The 24,900-nt window shown below is 30.8% G+C and overlaps 1 protein-coding gene across 13 annotated transcripts in view; it reads left to right on the top strand.

The window, feature by feature from the left end:
* LOC124362831 (sodium/hydrogen exchanger 7) overlaps positions 1–24,900 on the top strand; it is a 108,620-nt gene that overhangs the window by 29,317 nt on the left and 54,403 nt on the right. For all 13 annotated transcript variants that reach the window (XR_006922502.1, XR_006922503.1, XR_006922504.1 and 10 more), the window contains exons 3-7: positions 3,859–3,936; positions 10,963–11,039; positions 16,510–16,719; positions 23,833–23,977; positions 24,441–24,546. Coding sequence is in view for 10 of the 13 variants with exons in the window: in XM_046817677.1 (XP_046673633.1) it covers positions 3,859–3,936; positions 10,963–11,039; positions 16,510–16,719; positions 23,833–23,977; positions 24,441–24,546 (616 nt within the window). In the remaining 3 variants the exon portion in view is untranslated. The remainder of the gene's footprint in view (positions 1–3,858; positions 3,937–10,962; positions 11,040–16,509; positions 16,720–23,832; positions 23,978–24,440; positions 24,547–24,900) is intronic.

The following is a 24,900-nucleotide window of genomic DNA, read 5'->3' as shown; positions in this document are numbered from 1 at the left end:
CAGGCCTATATGTTCTTCATACAGAGGCTTATCATAAAGTTAAAGTATGTGATTTTATATATGATTATACAACTATATACATTACAATGAGCTCAGCTTCAGACTTCCTATGTTGGTCAATGTAACTGCATTTAAATAATAATAAAATTTTTTTTATTATTTACGAATAATACAAATGATTTTAAATGTTATTGATTCATGTTTTGTCACCATTTTCCATAATTAAATAGTATAAAATCTGGAGATCATGCTGCTTTTTTGACTTGAGATCATAATTTTGATTTTTGATTTATACATTTATTTACTTCTTTATGTTAGCAAATAATTATAATTATTGTCCTATTTTTATGTGCATGTTATTTATTATTGTACCTCATTATTAATGTCAATTGCCAGTCGTATCAACTACTTTTCAGAGCATAACATTTTCTTGCTCTATTCCAATTCAAGTCGTGGAGCTGTCTTAAGTTTTCTTATTGATTGAAAAAAAATATTGTTGAACTAAAAAACTTCTGGGATTGTTTTCCAAAAAGTATGCTGTAACGAGGTTTATATTTTATAATAACTTTATGCATGACTTCATCGGGAAAAGTCAGTGCTATTGGTCATGCCAGCCGCACAATATGCTACAGTCAAAGAGTTAATAACAATTATTTCATTCATAAATATTACATTTTCAGATAATATTCAAGTAATAAAAGTTAACAATAGCTTTATTGTTCTTTATGATCCCTCTAAGAGAAATAGTATAGAAAGCCTTGCCTTACAGGCACTTCCTTAAAGGATTTGTAGTGTTCAGGTGATGTGGTAAGCTTTGAAACATCTTTGTCCGACTAATGAAATATAGGCAAACAATTTAATTTATTAGAGTTACATAAGAGAAGAGTAATTTATTTCAAATAATGAGACCTAATATAGTATGTGTTACTTTACAGTTTTTAGATTTTTAAAGGTAGTTAGAGTAATTTAATTATAATTTGTTTTTATTTGTTATTTCTGAATTCATATTGACAAATACACTTAACAAAAAGTGAATGGTTAGAACATTTTTTTTATTTTTTGTAAAGGTTGAGAGGTTTTAAAAGAAGTCAGCAGTTATTAAAGAACATGAATGTATTCAGTTGGAAGTACTGTAGGGAAAGAAATAAATTATTTATTGTTGATTACTCACCTCTTTACCAGGTCAAGCTGGTATTTGCTGACTTTATTGATTGTCCTCACATTTATATCCTCTCTTTGTAAATGTTTCGCAGTTAAATTATTTCCTTTGATTGCATTTCCTAAAACAGTGTACATAAAACAATAAATTAAATTTTTTTCAATGTGAAATAATTTTAGTTAAATGTAACACATTTTATTTATTATTCACATGTTTTGTGCTTGATAACACTGCTGCTGTAGCCTTTTAACTGGTCTACATTTGTTTGGTACATTTTTCATGCCTTTCCTAGTAATATATTATTTATTAAAAAAAGTTATTATTATTTTTAAAATTTTTATTTTTTTTAGGGTAATAAAGACTCTAATAAAGACATTTTTTAATTCATTTAAAAAAATTAAAAATAATATAACATTGAAACATCAATCAGCACATTCTTTTAATGGAATGCTATAATATAGCATAATATATATATATATATATAATTTCAATAAAGATCCAGGCAGAACAATTGAAATTAAATTAGACTATTACCGTTTATACAAATTTAATGAATATATACATACATATACATTCACATCAGCATCATCACTGGATTGGTTGCTTGGATCACTGTCTCCATCCATTTAGGCTTCGTTCATGTCACTGTCATAATCGCCACTGCTACCCTCTGACTCAGCTTTTTCATCATAATAGTCCTCTACTAACAGATGCCTCTAGATATTCCATATTCCAGGAACACCCTCCATCACAATAACAGAAAAAATAAAATTGCAAGCAAAGGTTGGAATACACAAAACAACACTTCACTCGCAATATAATAATACCAACTGAAATGGCAAGTAACGTCTACAGGATGAACAGTAAATAACAAACTTGCCCTACATGCTACAGCTTAAAACGAAGCTCTCAGACATATGCGACGGGAAAACCTAACGCAAACGAATTGCACTAACGTCGAAAGGCAACAGCAGCAGTGGATTCGTTAAAGTAGGTTTCATAGTAGTGTTAAAATAATAAGTACTTTCATAGTAGTGTTAAAATAATAAGTAGATTTCATAGTAGTGTTAAAATAATAAAAATTTTGGTGAGCTAGGAAGGTTACTACAAAACAAGAAAGCTCTGAAATGAATGCTTATCACTGACTTTGAACATTGACTTTTCATTCTATTATTTTTCTCTCTTTACTCTTTGAATAAAATGTAACATATTAAAATCTCATATACTTGTTCTGAGTTGTTTACAAATTTATTTATTCTGCTATTTTCTCATTGCTATCATGAAAACCCATTAGACCAATGTAAAAATATTAGCTAACGCTCAACCAAATCCCATGGAGTGGCATGCACCATCATCAAACTCATTGTTGCTAATATATAAAAGAAGCTTCTTGCAATTTCAAGTCTATAGATCAGTTCGTTTTTGAGATATTATGTGGACAGACAGAGAGACAGAAATGAAACTTTCCAGCTCCTTGAGTGGTAGACAATGCTAACACGAGTTCAACTAGGTTATAATACTTAAATTAAAGCTTCAAATTTGAAAATAGCAACTAAGATGTGAGAGGAGAGGGTGTCTGCTACTTCCATAGTAAGGATAGGCTTAATTATAGTTTAAATACACGTGGAAGATGTTTCAGCGTTTTTAATTATAGAGCAAATTGAATTTATGAATTTTCATATAAATAATCAAAGTGCATTGTTCATTTCTAAAAGTATTTTTTTCTATTTCCCAATCTTTTAACCTAACTGCTGTTCCAATTATTATTTCTGTTAATTTTTAATAACTTGATAACAACTCAGATAAAGAGTTTCTGTACAAAGTCCCAAGGTTGAACTTACTCAAAAGTAGATTTTAAATTAAAATTGAAAATACTCGGGTTTTTATGAAAATTGAGTATTTACACTGAGTCATTAATACTTGGGTATTTTACATCCCAAATTACACTTTTTAAAATAAGAATATGCGTGAGCCTGTGTGCGCATGTGTGTGTATGCATGGAAATTAACTACTATAATCACAACTTAACAATGCTATGTATCATAATTTAATGTGACAGAGCTATCGAGTTAACATGAAACCTTTACAAAATTATAGACGGACGGACAGAAATGTAATTTTTCTAGCCCCACAAGTGATAAGTTTCACCAACACTCAGCAAGTGAAACCTGTATATAAATTTGAAAATGAGAGTGTATTTTCTTAAATGAAAATTAAAGGTATATAACATGACCAGCACAGTAGTGATGATAGAAGAAAATAGATCTTCTTTATACTAATGAGTCAGAGATCAATGACCTGACATTACTTTCACTTGATAATGTACCAGTGACATGTAGATTGTTGTAGTTTATACTATCTACACACTCATTCAACTGTACTTGATATGGAACCTAACTTGTACTGCTAGCTAATAATACATTACTAACTAATGTTAGTAACTTGTTACATTTAACTAATGTTATACTAATGTATGTAACTAATGTTTAAGTGGTTCAGAGTGTTTTACTGAATTCAAAAATAGTAAATAAAATCTCTAAACAGTTTTATTACAGGTTACTTTTAATTTTATTGTAATACATTAGTAATTAGATATTTTTATGTAGATGATTTAATAAGGTTTTATTTTTATTGTAGTGTGTGTATCATCGCAAACATTTAATTTCAGTAACTCATTGTTTGTTTTTTTTTTGTTACAGGCAACATTTGATCCAGAAATCTTCTTTAACATTATACTCCCACCAATAATCTTTCATGCAGGCTACTCTTTGAAAAGGGTTAGTACATTTTAATATATTTATCATATATTCTTTATTCTCTTTGCATATCTTTACTATGCTGGAAGTTCTAGACAACATGGAAAATATATCAATAATAAAGTTCGTAAAAATGTTATGTTTGATTTAAAACTAAAAACTATATGATACAAAATATGACAGTGTTTAAATTTATATGTTCAACGTTTTAGTACATGTAAATGAAAGCAAATGACCAACAAAAGATGCCTCTACTGATAATATAATGTTCATATATATATATAATATAATAATAATTAATAGTGAACTAAAACTTTTTTTAAAAAGAAAAGGGTTTTAGTTCACTATTAATTATTCTAACATAAAGATGACCCTATAATATGGAGTAAGTAATAGCATTATATATATATATATATATATATATATATATATATATATATATATATATATATATAATATAATAACAAATTAGACTTCTTAGTTTAAATTTCCTTTAATATTTCTGGCTTTGCCGTTTTCAAAAAGGTATATAAAAGGTATAATAAAAAGTATAAAACAAAAATAACACAGCAACAAAATTTACACAAGTAAATAAACAAACATTTGCATAAATAAATAAATAAACAGGAATTTTTGAAGATGTGATTAACACCAAAGAGAAATATCATGAACAGAGAAAGATTTAGAAAAATAATTTAGAAAAAATTTATAATAACAAAAAACAATTGATCATTTCATCTTTTATTCAGACCAAAGGGGTACTTTTGATTTTAAAATATTAACTGATGTGCCTGTTCTAAATTTTCTAAGTAAATTTTGTTTTTCCATCTTCTGGTACTTTGCAAATACCTTTCAATGATAGACATTGTTCAAAATTTTGTTTTGTGGCCTAATGCGTGTTGTGAAACCCAATTTTTCATCCTGTTTTAGACGAACAACGATGATTTATTCATTCTTATGTGCAATGGATTGGTTGTCAATCCAACATAATCCATTGCACCCAATTTTTACATTTTAATTGATAAATTACATTTTTTGCTTTTGCAATTAATTTCTCCTCTAATAGGGTAAATTTTCTTTGTTTTACTAACTGGTAAAAAAATTTGATGAGACGATTTTATAATTTTTGCAAGTCTTACATCGTTTGTCTTTAACAGGGTTGACACTTAAAACTTTTCTTCTTTTCTGAATTTTGAATGTCAGTAGTGGCAATTTGGGCCGTACCAGAAGATTTTTCAGGTTGGTATTTCTATACGAAATAACACTAGTCAAGAGCCTGGGTTGGTTTTTTGAAAATAAGTTTTTAGTAATTGGTGAAGATTCAAGAAAATTTTTTGTGTCCGTTCCTTAGAATATTGTTTGTTTTTATATAAAACCAGGAAAATATTTTGTTTTATAAATTTTTACATCATCATTATTTTTGGATTTTAATGAACATTTTTTAATTTTAGGGTTTTAATTTGATTATTTTATATTCTTTTAATCTTTATAAACGATCTTCCTAGATCTATTACCCAAAGATTTAATATTATCTTGCTGATGACACAACAGCTATTATCAAAAGCTCTACTAGTGAAGAACTAATAATCACCTCTTTCAGAAGTGATGGATGATTTGGATTCTTGGTTTCATTCCAATGGTTTAAAACTTAATATAGATAAAACCCAAGTAATAAAATTTGGTATTAGAAATAATAAAAATGGCAATTTTAACTTCCCAAATTTAGTTGACTCACATAAATTCTTTGGGAATTAAAATTGATAGTAATTTTAAATGGAAAGCTCATCTAAATGACCTTCTGTCAAAACTAAGATCCATTTCTTTTATATTTTTGCACTAAGAGAAAATGTTTCATTTGACGTTCTAAAATCTGTTTACCATGGTTATGTGGAATCAATTCTTAGTTATGGGATTGTGTTATGGGGTCTAGCGTCCTGGCATTAAAGCAGTTTTCAGATTACAAAAAAAGAATTACCGAATAATGACAAATTCTCATTTCGAGCACCTTTCGCGAAATCATTGTTTAGAAATAAAAAAATATTAACTTTAACCAGTTTGTACATATATGAGTTGTTGGTTTATATCCATTTAAGCAAAGGACCAACTAATAGAAGATCTAAAGATTTCAACAATAATTATAACAAGCACTCGAAATAACGCTAATTTTAGAATACCCCTCCATCGCTCAACCATTCTATGAAAAAAGCCCTTGTATTCGGGGTTGGTATTGTACAATAACCTACCCTTAACATTTAAGTCAATGACCATAGAAAAATTTAAAATGAATTAAAGGTTGGTACTGTATTCTTATTGACAAAGCTGATATATGAAATAGATATGAACTACAGCTAAACCTCCTTAGTTAATTCTAAATAAAAATCAAGTGTTTGTTTATTTTTCTGACTAAATTTTATTGTAACATAATAAAATTACTATAAGGCTTTAGTATGTATTGTATAAATATTCTGACAATGTACCCAGTTCACTATTGTAAAAAAAAACATGTAAAGAACGTTTTGTACAAATAAAATATCTATGTCTATGGGTCTATGTCTATGTCTATGTCTATTAATTTTGAAGGATATTTTCTTTTGACGAATGCATTTCCAAGTTTTTCTAGATTAATTTTGATAATCTGCACTATCAGTACATAATTTTTTGGCCCTAGCTGATAAACCCTTTGGTACAATAAAAATATATATGTATATATATATATATATATATAAATATATTATATATATATATATATATATATGTTTCAATGCAAGTTTTTGATCACAATAATTACATGAGTCTATATTTGTTTACTTCATCTCTCCAACATTCAATAATTCATCCCTGGCTATTTATCCCTAAATAAAGTCCCTTGTACCCATATTTTATCCTCTGTTTCAGACAATTTTTCCACCTCAACCTTCACACCATTTTTGTACTAGTTTGTCATTCTTAATTCCGTGATAAAAACAGGCATTTTAAATGGTTTTCAGCCCATCTAATCATTTCTTGAAATTTGCTGTGGTTGGAATAGGAGGTTAGATCATTAGTATAAAAGGGGTGGTTCTCAAAGTTTTGTAATTGATCTGTGGTTCAAGTTAAGTCGCTTATGACAAAATATTATCTAATTTCAGAACAATTCTACCTTTGTAAGTGTTGATTGTAGGGTTGCACTGATGTCACTATGTTATGTTTGAATTTTGGAGAATTCTTGGAAAAAATATTGTTGACCTAAATAGAAAAAGAGGGTTGTAAACAATCTTACCATGTCCTACTTTTTAAGTGACAAATTCTGTGAAAATTATTGTGACCTCTACTTGGGAACAGTTGGTCCATGAAATTGGATAGCATTATATTTAGAGTTGGCAAATTATATAATATAAGTAATATAGTTTCAGTCTTTGAAGTTACTAGATTTTAATAATGTTTTAAAGCCATTCCACAATAGTTTACTTTAGATAACTTAATAACGGTTCTCTAATTAAATGTAAGATTTTATTAAAATTGTTAAATTGTTTCCTTACAAATTACAATTTTAGGTTGTATTAATGAAATAAATTCAAAAAGGTTGTAAATATAATCATGTACAAATAACTATGGTATAAAGCGAAAATGTTCTAGTTGTTAGGTACATATTTTGTTTTCCCGAAGCCAAACACCATTGTTTACTGTGATATTCCTGCTGTGTTGTGTATTGAATAAGGTTTTTATAGTGTTTATTTTCACATAAATGTTTCAAACATTGGATACTTTTTTGTTTGCCTCTTTGACCTTCCAGTCAGAGAAGTACTAATAATTGTTTGCCTGGTTTCTATAAGTAATTATTCTTAAGGCATGTAACCACACGAAAAAGCAATAGTGATAATGTAGTAATTGGCTGTAATTGACATGCACAGGTAAATTATGCCTTTGCCTGCCTTCCCATGTGTAAGTATATGTGAAGACCACGTGTTTTCAATTGTTTCAATGCAAGTTTGAGCAATCAGGGCAAATTAGTAGCATGAACAGTGGAGTAACATGTTACTGGCGATCCTGCATTCTTGGGACTAGTCATCAATGAATCAATGGTGAAGGTTTGATAGGTCCTTTTAAGTTTTTTTGCTCATTGTGTTGATAATATTTGTTGTATTATCATTTAGCTTTGTGAGTGTATTATGAGAATGTAATAAGTGAAGTAAAAGTGTAAAAATGGTGGTAGCGAAAATGTTTATGATGATATATTTATTTTTTATACATCATTGAAAGTTGTGACACTTGAGTACAGTGGTTTACATTGTATTCTATCTTGTTATTAACGAAGGTATTTTCCTTAAAATGATGAACTAAAAATATATTTCTAGTGTAATGTCACAAAAATATCACTGTACTCAAAAGTTTTATTTCATGTGGATGATGTTTCATTATGACTGTCGATGGTGTTTATAGCAACGTGGCAATTAGTTAAGATTCATTCCAATAAACACTTTTTGATAGTAATTAAATTTTCTGTATGATATTTAAATTAGAGGAGCACACATGTCCATGAAATTTGAAAATAATTATAGAATAATTGAAAATAGTTTTGAGTTAAATCGTGTTTAGGGTTTTTGAAGCATTTTTCTTAGATTCCTTACTTATTGGAAGTTTGAATACAGTTATTCTAAATTGTCAAGAGGAAGCTGGTAAAGGTCACATGACGCTAATACATTTTATGAAATATGAATTTACTCACTGGAGTAGTGCATCCAATAATACACATATTGAAAATTTACTGGTATTTGATAACAGTCATGTATCTCGTTTATGTGACATTTGCCTTTCTAAGGATGTTGCAATATTCATGTGCATTCGATACAGTCATCCACCATTTATCAGCTATCGACTTTACTTGAAGTGATGACATATTTAAGTGTTTTTAAGGGTACTATGAATGGACAATTAGTGAGATAAGAGTAAGTGAGCGTGAGTGAACTGTTGCCTTGTCATTAACTGAGATCGAATATTTTTAGCCAAGTGTCATTGGTTAGCAGCCCATTAATCAATATCTAAGAAAGAAGTCTTATGACGAATTCAGCCATGAGAACTCTGGGCTCAGCTATTTTGGTACACTGCTGAAGTCCAGCTTCCAGTACCGAATCCCATCTCTTTACCATCCAGAGATGACATGGACACTTTTAAACGTCACTGAAAAGGTTGACACATTGTGGGTGGCAAAAAAGTTCAGCGCTTACATCCGGTGGCTGGAGTTATATATAGCGTCAGGCAGTCCTGTGTGCAGTTCATTATTACACTAATTGTTATTCTGAAATATATTTTCATACATTATTGGTACATTTCTTAGATAAATAAATCTAAACTAATAAATAATAAAAATATTTTATTAACATTTATTTCAAGCTCTGAAGTGAACAAAAACACAACTGACTGCCATTCACAAACAAAAATAATGTAACGGAACATCTGAGTACCTGATGTTTATTTTATTACTGTGAAATAACAAAACAAAAAACCTAGCTGGGAACAAATAAAAATAGTATATTTACCTGGACAACCATTTCTTGTATTTATGTTATTCCTTATTTGAATCTATAAGATTCAATGCACCCATACATCATTTTAATTCTTATTTATTGAAAGAATAGCAGGTCTGTGCAATTAATGATACATAAAACTGTAACAACAACAACAACAATAATAATAACAACCAATTGTTGATACTTAAAACATTTAGTTGTGTTATCATTGATAGCAAAAAGCTCACCAATATAAAAAATGTGTAATGTTTAACAGTGTATTGGTGCCATGCAGACACATCAGTATATACAATATTTACTCATAGTGTGGTGCTACTCTCACTTCAGTACCTTGCCTGATAATGGTTAACGATAAGAACCTGTATGTCAGTATTATACAAAACTGTATGTAACAGAAGTGAATCTTGTTATAGGAGAGTTCTCCAAAATTTATGATAGGATAATCTGTATTATATAGCTATATAATTTTTCAGAATCAAATCATTTGCTGGTTGCTCAACAGCATGGTTTATGTCAGGGAAATATCTAAAAACCACCACTACATGAGTACAATAAAGCTTGATATATCCAACCAAGCAGGAAAGGAATGAATGACCTACGCTCAGTCGTCCCTTGTCACATTTAATTGATCAACCTAACCACTTGTTAGAGAGTATTTGTGTTTAAATTTCAAGACTCCTCATCTTCTTCTATGGAACGGCCTATTGCCATGCACTCAAGGGCCTTTTGCGCACCCCAGAAACACACCATGATGCCGACCAGTCTACAGTTTCAGCAGTTCAAAAAAAAACCGCCGAAAACAGCCGATCAGGTCCTCCTGGAGAAATTCGTCACCCTTGTTCAAACTACTACCAAAGATGGCGTACCGCTTTCCTGCTCCTCTTAGTAATTGGTTTATTTTGAAATTTTTACAAAATAAGTCAACTAATTTATTATGACATGAACATAATTTTTTGTTTTAAGTAAAAGTGAAAGTTTTTTAATCGTTGTTCTGAGTTGATGAAAATTTAGGTTTTCAGACTAGAAAAAAGTTCACCAAATCATTGCTATAATCTTTTTGTTTTGCCAACTATAGATATTAATCAATATTAAATTGAATTTCTTGTTTCAAAAATCTTACCACAGTAGGTTTATGTGTATTTTAATTATAATATTACAGTATATATTTAATGCATATTCATGTTTAAATATACATTATACTTTAAATGATGAAAAAGATTCTTTCCATTGTTATACTTGAACACGTTAAGATAAAAACTGTAAACTATATGGTATTATTTTCTGAGTTTATCTGTGATGTAAGCCACAACATAGTGTGTTGTAAAATTTTTATATTTGCTGAGTACAGTAAGTCACATTGTTGTAATTGTTATAATTAGTATACGAGTTTTATGACATGATAAAGAGAAACATTTATGAGGCCAATTAACAGATTAGAAGTTAATGTTTAGCTCTGTATTGTAGAAATAATAAAAAAATTATGTTTATATAAAAATTATTGTTTTGGTATAAGTGTAAGTTGGGGGTATATTTGTTACAGAAATATTTTTTCCGCAATTTGGGTGCGATCCTGACCTACGCATTGATTGGAACAACAATCTCATCTTTTGTTGTTGGGTGAGTTATAACCTTAATTTTTCCACCTAGTACAGTTTAGGGACATGAAAATATTATGATGGACATAATGATTACAAGTGCTCTGCTTAGTCCTTCTATATTAGAAAGCAATCTGTGAGATGACACATTTCAGTAATAGATTAACTGAGCTGCAGAAAGAGTCATTAACAATAGTTCATGTACACAGACAAATTTCAGTAACTGTTAGGCGCCATACCAGCTTTAGTTTCTATGTATTTTTAATTTATTAATTTTTAAGTGAAGTTGTAAAATGTTTTATATATATATATATATATATATATATATATATATATATATATACAGGGTGTATATTATGTCTGGAAACACCCAAATATATCCTTTAATAATTTAAATATAAATTTGAAACCTCTTACAATCGTGATAGAGATTGGGCATCTACTTTATGGAACAATGTTTTGTTATGTCACACCAACGGGGGACGTCCTGCCGAGGGTATCGTGAATATTCTTAATGGAAGCCTATACCTTGTGATACATAATTTTAAAGGTAATAGCTTACTGAATTGAATGCCACAAACCGCATCTCAAGGGAATTATTCTATCAGAAAATAGAGCATTTTTAGTATTGAAAATTTACTGATGTTCAACAATGTAATTTTAACATGGTTCTTGCCACAAAATGTGTTACACTAATTTTTTAGCATTTTTTTAAATGTTCAATTAAATAAAACCAAAATTTCATTTTAAGCTGGTTCTATTAGCACAAATTTGCCAGTTTTTATTACAGTACAATTATGGAAATACTTATGTTATTGATTTCTTATTACAAATAAAAAATAATGTATGCTGTTAGAAAAGTCTTACAACAAACGTTTTACCTGCATTTGGTGTCAAAGCAATTGTTCGAACTGTGTTCCTTCTACGGTTTGACAATGAGCCAATCTTGTGTAAAATGATTCGACAGAGTTGCCTAACATTTCTTCAGTTATCAAAGCAATCTCCTCTATAATCCTGTTTCTTAGGTCTTCCAAATTATGAGGCTTTCTTCTATAAACATTGGATTTTAAATGACCCCATAGGAAATAATCGATTGGTGACAAATCCGGAGATCTTGGAGGCCATTCGATTTCTCCTCTTCGGCCAATCCATTTATGAGGAAACCTTAAATCCAAATACTCTCTTACCTGTCTCCCATAATGGGGTGGAGCACCATCCTGCTGAAACCATACATTATCAAAGTATTCTCCTGATGCAATTTGAATAGCTGGGATTATTTCATTTTGGAGCATATTGTAGTAAAGTTCGGCATTTAAATTTCCATTGATGAAAAAGGGTCCAACAATTTTGTTACCTAAAATTCCACACCATACGTTCAGTTTTTGTGGTTGCTGTGAATGGGACTCAGTAATCCAATGTGGGTTTTCACTAGCCCAGTAACGGCAATTGTGCCTGTTAACATTGCCATTTAGGAAAAAAGTTGCCTCATCAGAAAATAGTATGTTGGTCAGAAAATCTCTATTGTCATCACATTTGCGCATCACAAGTTCACAAAACTCAACTCTTCTGTCGTAATCATCCTCACTTAACTGTTGGACTAAATGAACTTTAAATGGTTTGTATTTATTAATTTTCAAAATCTTACTCACAGACATAGGGTGCATATCATGTTGCTGTGCAGCTTTTCTGAGCGATGTATGTGGGTCTTCAATAAATGTTTGCAAAACATCTAGTGCATGTTCTTCATCTGTTGCAGATTGTATCCTACCCGACTTTGGCCAATTACGTACACTCCCTGTCATTTCAAAACGCTCAATAGTTTTTGATATTGTTGAAACACTTATGGGATTCCTTTCTGGGAAAGTGTCATTAAACAAATTACAAACTTCCCGATAAGATCTTTGACGATCGCCATATCCTCGCATCATCAACAGAGTAATTCGTTCTCTTTCAGACAATTCCATTAAAATGCCAAATAAAAACTGAACTACTGTAATTAGATAACTTGTTGACAGCAATGCTTCAGAGACACTGATTAACTCGACAGGAATGATATGACCTTTGTCCATTTGTAATTCCCAAGCTTAGACCTGTCTAGTGAAAGCTCCATGCTCAACAAACTGAAACCTGTAGACCAGATGATTAATAACACAATAATGTTTCTCATAGGCTAGTGACCTTTGTCTCTTTAAACCTTCCTGCTGACTGGAAAACACCAAGTACAGATTCATAAGTAATCAGAGAAAGTGACTCATAAGTTTTATTCATTGTAATAAAAACTGGTAAATTTGTACTAATGAAACCAGCTTAAAAATAAATTGTTTATTTTATTTTAATTGAACATTTAAAAAATGCTAAAAAATTAGTGTAACACATTTTGTGGCAAGAACCATGTTAAAATTACATTGTTGAACATCAGTAAATTTTCAATACTAAAAATGCTCTATTTTCTGATAGAATAATTCCTTTGAGATGCGGTTTGTGGCATTCAATTCAGTAAGCTATTACCTTTAAAATTATGTATCACAAGGTATAGGCTTCCATTAAGAATATTCACGATACCCTCGGCAGGACGTCCCCCGTTGGTGTGACATAACAAAACATTGTTCCAAAAAGTAGATGCCCAATCTCTATCACGATTGTAAGAGGTTTCAAATTTATATTTAAATTATTAAAGGATATATTTGGGTGTTTCCAGACATAATATACACCCTGTATATATATATATATATATATATATATATATATATATATATATATATATATATGAAATTATAGTGAGTAAATTTGAAAGAAAAGTATTTTTAATATCAATAAGTTTATGGCATTAAATTATACAAAGTGAACACAAGTTACCTTATCTTAGACAATATAAATAATTACTCTGTATGGTTTTCTTTATTGTTGTGTGGTTAGCAGTTATTACACTTCCCCCATAGTAAAAGTCTCTGTAGTAAAATATTCAAAAGTAAACCTGATAGTTGCACCAGGTTAATTAATTGTGCAGCCATATTACAAATTATGTGACTCACTATTTTTCTGTATATTAAATGTGTTGAGTTGAAATAAAAAAAAGTATTATTTTTATCTATAATTTTACATTTGATATAAATTGGAAAATCCTGAATGCATTTCTTAAGATGTGTCACTGGCATTACCGTATGCGCTGACAATGATTGACTATTGACTCATTTAAAAGTGACAGATCAAGGTCATGCTTTTATTAGATCAGCAGATGAGTATTTCATCATGTGTGTCATATTTCTTACTGCACCTTTTTACTTTTTACTTCTTATGACACACACCTACTTTATTTTGTTAAGTTTTCATATTGTACTGTATATTAGTGGTCATGAGGAGAACCTGTTTTTTTAAGGAACTAGCAGGAAAATAACATTTTAGATGAAATTTGCAGCTTTTAATGGTTTTTTTCTTGAATTTATAAGAAACAATGTGTACTGAGGTTAACTGGGTTTATTTTATCGGTAGTGTAATTTCATTGAGAAAAATCGTGAAAAATATAAGAGATAATTGTCAATACATTTCTAAATGATTTACACTGTAACTTAATGTTTTGTAATGATTATGTATAGATTTTATTTTGTTAAGAAGTTATAAAACAATATTGTATATGTTCTCATTATTTATAAAGTTATCATAACCAATAATATTCTTATTAAACTTAAACATTTTTGTTACTTAGTAAAGGGAATAATTTGTTTTAATTTATTTGAAAAGTAAATTATATAACACTCTGATTAGTGTAATAATAGGGAGGATTACAGTTTCATAGTTACATGAGAGGTTGGAAATAAAATAACATGATGCTGTAAAATGTATCAAATCAGCAGTACCATGTGGTGAAATTTGTATAAACTAAAAACTTGTCTTTGATCTGTCAGTCATATGTGATAAAGAATCTATTGATGATCTATAATTTATTGATCTATCTAATGAATTGGTTGTTCTAGTTCGAATTTGTATTAAAGAATTTTCCCAGGCACACTAAAAAAGATAAAAAGATACTTGTCATTACTTAGTAAGATTATCATTGAAAACCTCTCCAACTGTATAATTGTAATTGAAAAAGCACTGATTCAATACTTTTTAAATTTCTAGATTGTTTTGACTACTTTGCCAAAGGTTGTATGTTGATACTACAGACTTGAGCGGTACGATCCAACAGACCTGTAGTCAAAACCTTACTACACCACAAGCTAGCAAAGCTTCTTCTAGTTTCTTTTGTCGATTATCATTCCTGAAACTATCAAATTTAGTGTCACCCATGATGATGATTGCCTGGTTTGATGTCATAGGCTCGTCCAGTTTAGCTGTCAATATTTCAGTGGCATATCTAATTTGCTACTTGGTGGTCTATACACACCCAGAATTAGAAGATGGCCTTTCTTAGTTGTCAGTTTGTAATTACTTATGTCATATATAAGTTCTGATACCTGGTCAGATGTTCTTACCAGAGAAACATTATCTTCCACCTCTTGTTTGACATGCTTATCACACAACCTTTTCTGTCGTTCTCTAATGAAGCCTCCCAACGCTTCATATCCTGGTATCCTGCAGAAAGTTATGTTTTCCTTATTTAGGCCATTTCTTCTTAAAACTAATACATCTGTGATGTAGAAAAGAAAGTGGCAAAAATTTTCAGTTTTGATTGCAAGGCCATTGATATTTTGGTGTGTTATTGTTAACTATTTGTCTTTTTGTAACTTTAAAGCCTGTTTCCTGGATGAAGCGAGTTTGTAAAAATCTTGGTTTTGTACCTTTGTTTGAAACTGCTGATTTTCACAAGATGCCAGTCTAATAAATGCTTGTTTGGATGTTCATGGCCGTCCCTGTCTTGCTCAGGTGGTGAATAGTTGTATGGGATTTGTACCTATGCTTCCATAGCTATGTAACGATTGTTGTGTATAGGGGCATGTGGAGACGGGAGTTGGTTGGAAGATGTGACTTTTAATGATTTTAAAATCAATGAAAATTGCTGATCAATGAATTTTAAATGATAGTAATGAGGCTCTCCTTTCTGTAGGTTATAGTCATAAATAAATGGTTGCTTGAGATTTATAACAACCAAAATCCCAAACCCTAAGCCTCTCAAATTGAGAAAAACATTAGAATCCAGTGTGACAGTCTACACTGCATCTAAGGGAAACATCTCTAATCAGATCAGCTATCTGAACAGTGTGATAGCTTATATTATTTCAGTAGTAAATCACCACCATCCTTTGCTTTGAAGAATCTTAATATAGATACATATGTTTTATTTTATGTTATGGAGAAGAAAAAAAATTAAGTAATAGTTTTAATTATTCAGTCTCTATTATCTAGACATAGGAATAAATAACGCCAAATTTTCTGGCCAGCTTGTGGTAGATACTTTGCTTATTTTCAGTCAGAAAGTAGGGTTATAAAATCCAAAACATTTGACTTTTTTTAGAGGGTTATTTTTATGAGTAATGTCAATTATTTTCCTGTAGGTCACTGATGTATGGCTTTCTCCAGCTGATTCCACACCTCAAGAGCAGTTTCACATACTTGGATAGTCTGTATTTTGGTGCCCTGATCTCTCCCACCGACCCTCTTACAATCCTAGCCATCTTCAATGATCTGCGAGTGGACGTCACTCTCTATTCTCTTGTGTTTGGTGAGAGTGTGCTCAACGACGCAGTGGCCATAGTTCTCAGTGGGTGAGTAGTTTATATTCCTAGCATGTAAGATGTGAACATTTATACAAGGTAGGAGTACATCAGACAACGTGTCATATAACAAGGTTTTGCTACGGATAGATAAGAGACATCCCTTGGAAGAACATGTATCATCTTAGAACTCGATCATGCCTATATAGTCCTAGTTCTTAGGTTTACGCGGCTGGTGTTTTGATTAAATACTAGTTTTGAACGTTCTCTATTTTGACTTTGATCTAAATATGGTATATTTTGACATATAATTTTCATAATTTGGAAATATTTCAATTACTTAATTGTTTAAGCAATGTTTTGGTGTGGTGGTGCGAACCAGAAGACTTTGATGTCATTTATGCCTATACATAAATGAAGTTTCATCCAAAATTTCAAGTGCATAGTTCAATATGTTCTCAAGATATCCTGCAGCTAGACTGACAGACAAACATAGAAAAAAATTATATCAGTCTCTGAGTGATAGGCTTCGCTAATGTTCAGCCAACCAATGTTTGTGTTAACATTCTCACCAGGTTAACTACTACATTCTCAGTGGTACGATTGAATTTGTTCCTAATAGATTATTTCTTATATATTCACAGTAAGTGAGTATACATTCCTATAAGGTGGACAAATTTTCAGTGGTTGATATGGACATCCTTAGCTAATATGAGGTTATATTAAAAAAATTAGTAGTGTTAGATATTTAGGGATAGGCAGTGTGACATTAAGTTTACGAGTAAGTTATATAATTTTTCATTTCCGGATAAGAAACCAAACACTGGAAATCCCATTGAATTATACTACTATACTCACAATAGATCTTGAAAAGAAATAGTGTTCAATAAGTTTAAAGGAAAAAAGACCTTTTGAATATTGATTTTGGTAAAACCAAACAAACAAGTAAAAAGAAATAGTAATATGATATATAATATAATCTGAGATAGATAAGTTTAGTAAGAAAAAGATAAGGTCATTGACAGGCTAATTAACAGCACACCCATTACAAAACTTAACTCTGCTAGTAGCAATCAGGTGATTTCACTGTTTTTTGTAGTGGCAACCTGATTTTCAGTCGATGTGACTCATGTGAGTGGAACAATGGGTACACTCCTTGATTTTTTGAGTAGACCTACATTCTTTTGTCTTCCTCAATACAAACTGTTAAAAGTACTTACAACTAAACAAGAAGTTTCATTATGTATCCATAATGTATGTATATAAAACTTTTCTTGATTGTACGTAGTGAGGGAGACACATAAATGAGAGTAGTCATAGTCACTATGATGTATCTACATGGATATACGTTATGTAAAAGAGTCATATTGTGTGAAAAAATAAAAGCTACTTAAGATATTAAAAGGTCATTGACTTTACATCAGCACTTTTCAAATTGTTTTGTACAGTCAAACCTCAATATAACAAACCTCAAGGGACAGAACAGAAAGTTCGTTATATCGAGTATTTTGTTATAATGAGGTTCGTTATATTGCGGTTAGGTTAGGTACAGTTTCGCTACATCGAGGTTCACAGACGATCTGCTTGGTCATGTTAAAACGTTGTGAAATTGTATGCTGTACTGTATTTAAATAGTGTGTAAAACTAAATAAAAATGCATTTAATTTGGAACAATGAAACTTTATTTTTATTTTGTTCTTTCAATTAATAATACAGTATGTAAAACAGAAAAACTGTAATACAGTAGCTATGTACTTTGAAAGCACATTAAAAGAAAGTTGAAAATCAAACATGACCTGAAGAAAACTTAAAAATCTTACGCAACAGATAGTAAAAAGTACAATAAAATAAAATACAGTACTCGTACTGTACTGTATTACTAAACTGAAAATTACGAATTGTTAAAGGTTAAATGGCCTAATCTACGTTTTGTGTTTCACTGGCATCATTATTGATGCCGTTTTCACCCTGTTTATTAGAGAAAAAGTCAGTAAAAGTAGTCTGCTTACGTGATGTGACGTTGATAATATCCAATGAGCAATCCAATTCAGTTATAGATTTTACCACACTTTCACTCAAACCACCCTTTTTAAGAAAAAAAAACACTTTAGAACACCAATGGCTTCACGAACCTCTTTTAAATTCGGGTCGGGCATTACACAATCTGGTCATCGTCATCGTCATCTTCGGCAGCCACATTTTCGTTCGGACCAGAGGTCACAGAAGAAATGATGTCAGCATCCGTCAACTCCCTAAACACAGCCAAGTCGTCATCAAAAGTAACAAAGTTTTCGAACTTTGCATCCTTCTCTAGCTCTAATGCTTCTTTGACCATTTCCCAACCCTCCACAGTGTCGATTTCTTGTGTAGGAGGCTGGTCTAAATTGTTCTCCTGAGTTGTGACAGTGAGTCCACTCCTCTTGATACAATTACAAATTGTAGTTTCTGTAACTTTACTCCACGCTTTTGAGATCATACACATGGCGTCCAAGACATTGATATTTGTAGGTAAACGGTTTTCCATGTCTCTAAGGAACTGTTGTACGACCTCTTTTCTATAATTTACTTTAAAACTTCAGATAATGCCCTGGTCAAGCGGTTGCACTTTGGAGGTTGTGTTTGGAGGAAGGTACTTGACCTTAATGTTACTCAGCCTAGGAATGTCTCCATGAGCCGTGCAATTATCAATGAAGATGAGAATTTTCTTCTTTTTCTTATCCATATCTTTGTTAACACTTTGAAGCCATGCACTGAAAGCGTCACAATTCATCGAAGCCTTTGTATTCGCCATGTACTACTTCTGTAGGAAGTTCATTCACGTTTTTAAAACAACGTGGTTTTTTCGCTTTTCCAATTACTAAAGGTTTTAATTTATGAGTCCCTGTGCAGTTTGCTCTCAACATAACTATTAAACAATGTTTATTACTGTTTCCGCCATGGCATTTATCACCCTTAAATGACAATGTTTTTGTTTTGTCAGGTAAACATTATAGATGTTTTCTGGTTCATCCCCCAGTTATCTCGGGAAGTTTATCTTTCTACTCATTACAAACACCATCATCGACTTTTGCACTATCACCGCACACTTTTCAAAAAATAGTTCATTTCGTTTTTTAAAGTTTTACAACCATCCATTGCTAGCTCGGGAAGTTCTCATGTCCCAAGTTGTAAAGCAAAGTATAGGTCCACTTATTGCAATATTTTAGTCGATATAAATTCGTTATATCGAGGTTGTGAGTATGCTTTATTCATTATGTAGAGGTGAAATTTGCATTGATTCTTATGGAGACTTCTAGGGGATTTAAAAAAAAATCGTTATACCAAGGAATTTGTTATATTGAGGTTCGCTATATTGAGGTTTGACTGTATTATACTTTAATACACATTAAAATTTAAGTAAGATCAAAAAAGTAGAAAAATGTATTTGTCAAAGTTAGTTATATCACACTAAGTATAATTACCTAAAGATTTTGTATACAAAATCAGCCTATTGCAATCACCTTCATGGTATATATATATATATATATATATATATATATATATATATATATATATGCATGTATATATATATAAACCCAAACAAGTTAAAAAATGGTTTTATAAATGTTTTGGCCAACTTGGTACGCCATTTTTTTATTATGGTGGCAGTGTAAACTTTAAAAAAATTCATAACTCACATTTATGAACCTTGAGAAAAAACTATAACTGTTTTGGAATGCTTATAAAATTTCCTAAACTTTTTGTTATCTAAAATGGTTTCTGTATCTCAAATGGTTTTCAAGATACTGAGTTTATCTAAATCCCATGAGAATAAATTAATGTTTCTGGTGTCACAAAATATACCTGCTTTTTCCAACTGAGCTGGATGGTCTACTTTCCTTATTTTTAGTAGTAACATTACTATCCTTTTTATTTACATAATTATATAATAGTAGTAATCTTTATTTCTTCTTTGTTTTACATATTTTATTTTATTTACTCCACAAAATATTTCACAATAACAATTGCCAGTAAGACTGTGGAAAGCAAGCCAATTTAAGTTACTTGGTCAAGAAAAAATAATTGGTAAAACCTCTAAGGTTATGCCTGATTGGAAAAAAAAATTTGAAATGAAAACAGCCAAGCCTAGCAGAGCTTTATTTAATTATAAGTTCAAATAAAATAGTTCACAATCATGAAACTATTTAAACTTAAAAATGTGCTTGCAAACAATTTACAAGTAATTATCTGAGTAATTAAAAATTAACAAAATAAGGTTCAAATTCTATGGGCAGATCCAGTTACAGAGGCTCCACTCATCAATCCCAACCACCCATCCATTGACAATTATTATCAGCTGTTCTAGGAAGTTAATGGTGCTTACTTATGTCCTTGGAAGTATTGACAAGTGACAAGTAATCAAACCTGTTTATTGTAATAGCTTGATATAAAAAAAAAAATAGTTGCAACTGTTTTATATGTAATCTATATTGCATAAGATTCCAGCACGCTGGGAGATTTTGGGATTGACAAGAAAACCAGATATATTATTCAACAGACACTCACTAACACTACTGCAAGGGTTTAATTCATGAGAGAAATGTCTGAACCACTTAAGATACTCACAGGTGCCTGCCATCATTCCTTTTCAATATAATTCTGGAAAATTTTATTAGAAAATGGGAAATGTAGATTGAGGGAATACAGATTGATACAGAAAAAATAACATAGAATCGACATTAAATGCTTAGCTTTTGCAGAGGATCTAGCAGTTTTAGAAGCAAAACTCGCAATACAAAAAAACTACACAAAATAACTGAAAACCGGCATTCAAGAGAAAACACAATTAATAGAAAAGTTACCACCAAACAATCTCCCCATTAACACGAGCTATGGGAAAATATCACAAGTCCCCCACTTTTAATATTTGGGAGAAATCAAACAAGAACAATCTGTACTTGATAGCAAATCAAACACAGATTACAAAGTCGCAGAAAGCTTACAAACTGACCGGGAATCAATATAATAAAAAAATCAATATCCATCAATGCAAAAGTTAAACACTATAAAACTGTTGTACTCCCTAAAGCATTATATGCAGCAGAAATAACAATAATTCATGGTCAGAAAAAAATAAAAGGTATTGAAAAACAGGCAAACACTCAGAAAAATATTTGGACCAGTTAAGAGGAATGGATTATGGATTAAATGACCATTGTCAGAACTATACAAGGACACACAGACAGTCACAAATGCCTTCAGAAAACGAAGAGCAAAGTTTTATGGTCATAGAGAAAATGGATCTGATCAGAATTACAAGAAGAATTTTCAATATTGCAGTAACCAGTAAAAATAAGATAGAGTGGATAACCAAAATGGAAGAAGATCTCAGACAGTTTAACTTCACAGAGAATGATGTACAAGATAGGAAAATTATAGAAACACCATTAAAACACACAAATTCAAAAAATTGTTTACAGTAAAGAAAGAGGAACTAAATGGAAAGAAGAATGGAAGAAAGAGCACTGTGAACGTATGAAGAAAGTTTGGGAAGATCAAGAAATCAACCAAAGAGTTAAAAATTCTTGAATGCACTCAACTTGCTGCGCTCTCTTAAATAGAAATAATTACAAATAATAATATATACATTCCAAAAACAGTCTCTAGGTCACTAAATTAACGAAGAATAGACACTAAATGAATAATAATGTATAATAATATTATACTCGTAGATGTTGAATTGTAGACCCATTGTATTAAATACAGTAGGAAGCAGTGATTCTTAGTGACCTTGTCAACAATTTTACTAGGTTTGCATTCGTTAACCTATACCTTCCATGATGTACTATCCATTGTTCCATTTCTTTTGCTCATTCCTACCTTATGCCATGATGCACATGTGGGAAATTAAGGTACTCCAGATTCTCAGTGTTCTGGCATTTCGGCTTTTACACAAGAAAGTGTAATCTGTAATTTCTTTTGTCTGTGGTATAGGCATAAAATTACAATGCATGTGCCAGATGTAAGAATAAAGAAATAACCAAACAACTGTCTACACTGAATCATTTTTTTTTTAGTGTTTGTAACACAAAAAGATTTAAAAAATCGTTTAAGGTTCTCTATGTCCAAATTAATGACTGTAGTTTATTGGTACCTACACCAGAACTCATTGGGTGAAGTTGTAACAAAAAATTTGTTCTTGACTATAATTTTTCTAAACAAAACACTTAACATAACTGAACCTTCGATTAGTTAGTGTAAATAAATGTTATTATTTTAATAATAAGGAAATTAGCTTTATCTTATCTCAATTGGTTTAGCTTAATTATATTTTAACCTTTTGAATGGTGGTTCTTTTTGCCCTAAAAAGTAAGTTGTTTAATTTTAGATTTTGTTTTATTTTTTTTTTTAAGGGATTTGGGTTTATTGCTGTAGTGTTATGAAAAACTCTTAGTTAATTTTTTTTGTTTTGCGTGTATTTATACACATATTAATCTAATTATGCACAAATGTTATTATATTTACAAAAAATGTATACAAGATAAAAAAACTCAGTTATTTTTCATAAACATACTAAGGTATATGTTTGGTACAAGTTAGTAACAGTACACAAGTCTCCTCAGAATTCTTCGATGGTATGAAAGCAGTTGGACACACAAAGCAAAACGTCGCAATCACCACATCCATGTTTATTTACTTGTGGTAAACACAACAAAACGTTTACAATCAAGTCAACCGGTAACGTAAAAGTGAGGCTACAACCTGTACTCAATACACAAACAGAAATAGAATCAGCTGATTACTTGGAACAAGTGATTGAATACCGTCATATGACAGTAAATTGGGTCTGAAAGAAATAAATAAAAGAGCAACTGCGATGAATGATGAAAACTGCTTGAAAGTGTTTCTTATTTATTCTACTAGATGGCCTATGTACTCAGAAAAGAGATTATTCATCACGAAAAGTTATTGTGAAAACTGTTTAAAACCATAGGAACTTCCCGTGGGGCTATCGGGAGTACTGCGAGTGGCACTTCAGGCGCTCCCGAATTTGTTTCAGGATTATTAGTAAAAGGGTTAAACAGTTGTGAATAATTTTAATTGTGGTTGTCTGATAGATATACTTACCATCATATTATGGTTTAGTACTGTGTTCTCCAGCAATTGTTGATGTGAACTGTTCAGGGCCATCCAGAACTATGCTGAGAGGTACCAAACAGGTGCAGGAGGCTTCGAGATTGATGCGTTCTTCCGGGCGATGAAGGATTTTGTGGGGATTTTCTCTCTGTCTCTGTTTATCGGTGCTACCATGGGCTGCATTACGGCTCTCATATCCTTTATATGCAATTTCACATTATTTAGATGTATGCATGTACAGATAAGCTAAACATTATTTTACAATACGATTAGTGTAAACTGATTGAAAATACTCTCAGCATTCTGCAACTATGCCAAAATCAATCACTTTGTGAGGTTCCCATGTGAAATTTCTTATATTTATTGGTTTAGATGATGTTGGAAACATAAATAAATTTTTTTGTAATTTTCTGTATTGTTTGTTCTTTTATCATCACTATAAGGAACACATAAATTAAAGACATTGTAGGATATTAATACTCCTAATAGGGTTAAAAAATAAATTTTGTAAATCTAGAGATTCATTTTCAAAACATTATATTAGTTCTACTTTATTGAGTGTTTATTATTAGTTCATACTATGACTGAATTGTGAATCATCATTACATGCTAAGGCCATTTATAATCAATCATCATCATTTCTTAACACTGCTTACATGACCAAGTTCACCAGGGTCAAGGACTTCCCACTGCTTGAGTCAGCTCTGTTCGTGCTCATGTCATACAGCACGTTTCTCATTGCAGAAGCTTCAGATTTAACAGGTATTCATCAATGTGTGGTTGTTTCAAGTTGTGTATTAGATAGAACATTTGCTTGAAATAGGGAATAAAATGCAGATGTAATAATAATAATTATTTCAGCTTGTTTTCCGCTTGGAAGAAGTAACAGGCTCATTCTAAGTGGTAAAAGGCAAATTGTTTAAATATTATTAATGCAAGTGATGCAGATAGGAGGTCAAAGATCTTAAAAAGGTGTGTAGAAAGCCTTTTCTCCTAAAGGTTTTAGTCATTGAGATATACACGAAAACCTCTGATGTTGTAAATTTCTTACTCATCCTCAGTGAAATTTGTTGGTTTCATTAATAATTACTAAAAAAACCTTTATTTTATGTTCTT

The sequence above is a fragment of the Homalodisca vitripennis genome, chromosome 5 (assembly GCF_021130785.1).
Source record: "Homalodisca vitripennis isolate AUS2020 chromosome 5, UT_GWSS_2.1, whole genome shotgun sequence".
Classification (NCBI taxonomy): Eukaryota; Metazoa; Arthropoda; class Insecta; order Hemiptera; family Cicadellidae; genus Homalodisca; species Homalodisca vitripennis.
Note: the sequence above shows the minus strand (reverse complement) of the source record. Positions and strands in the feature narration are given on the sequence as shown.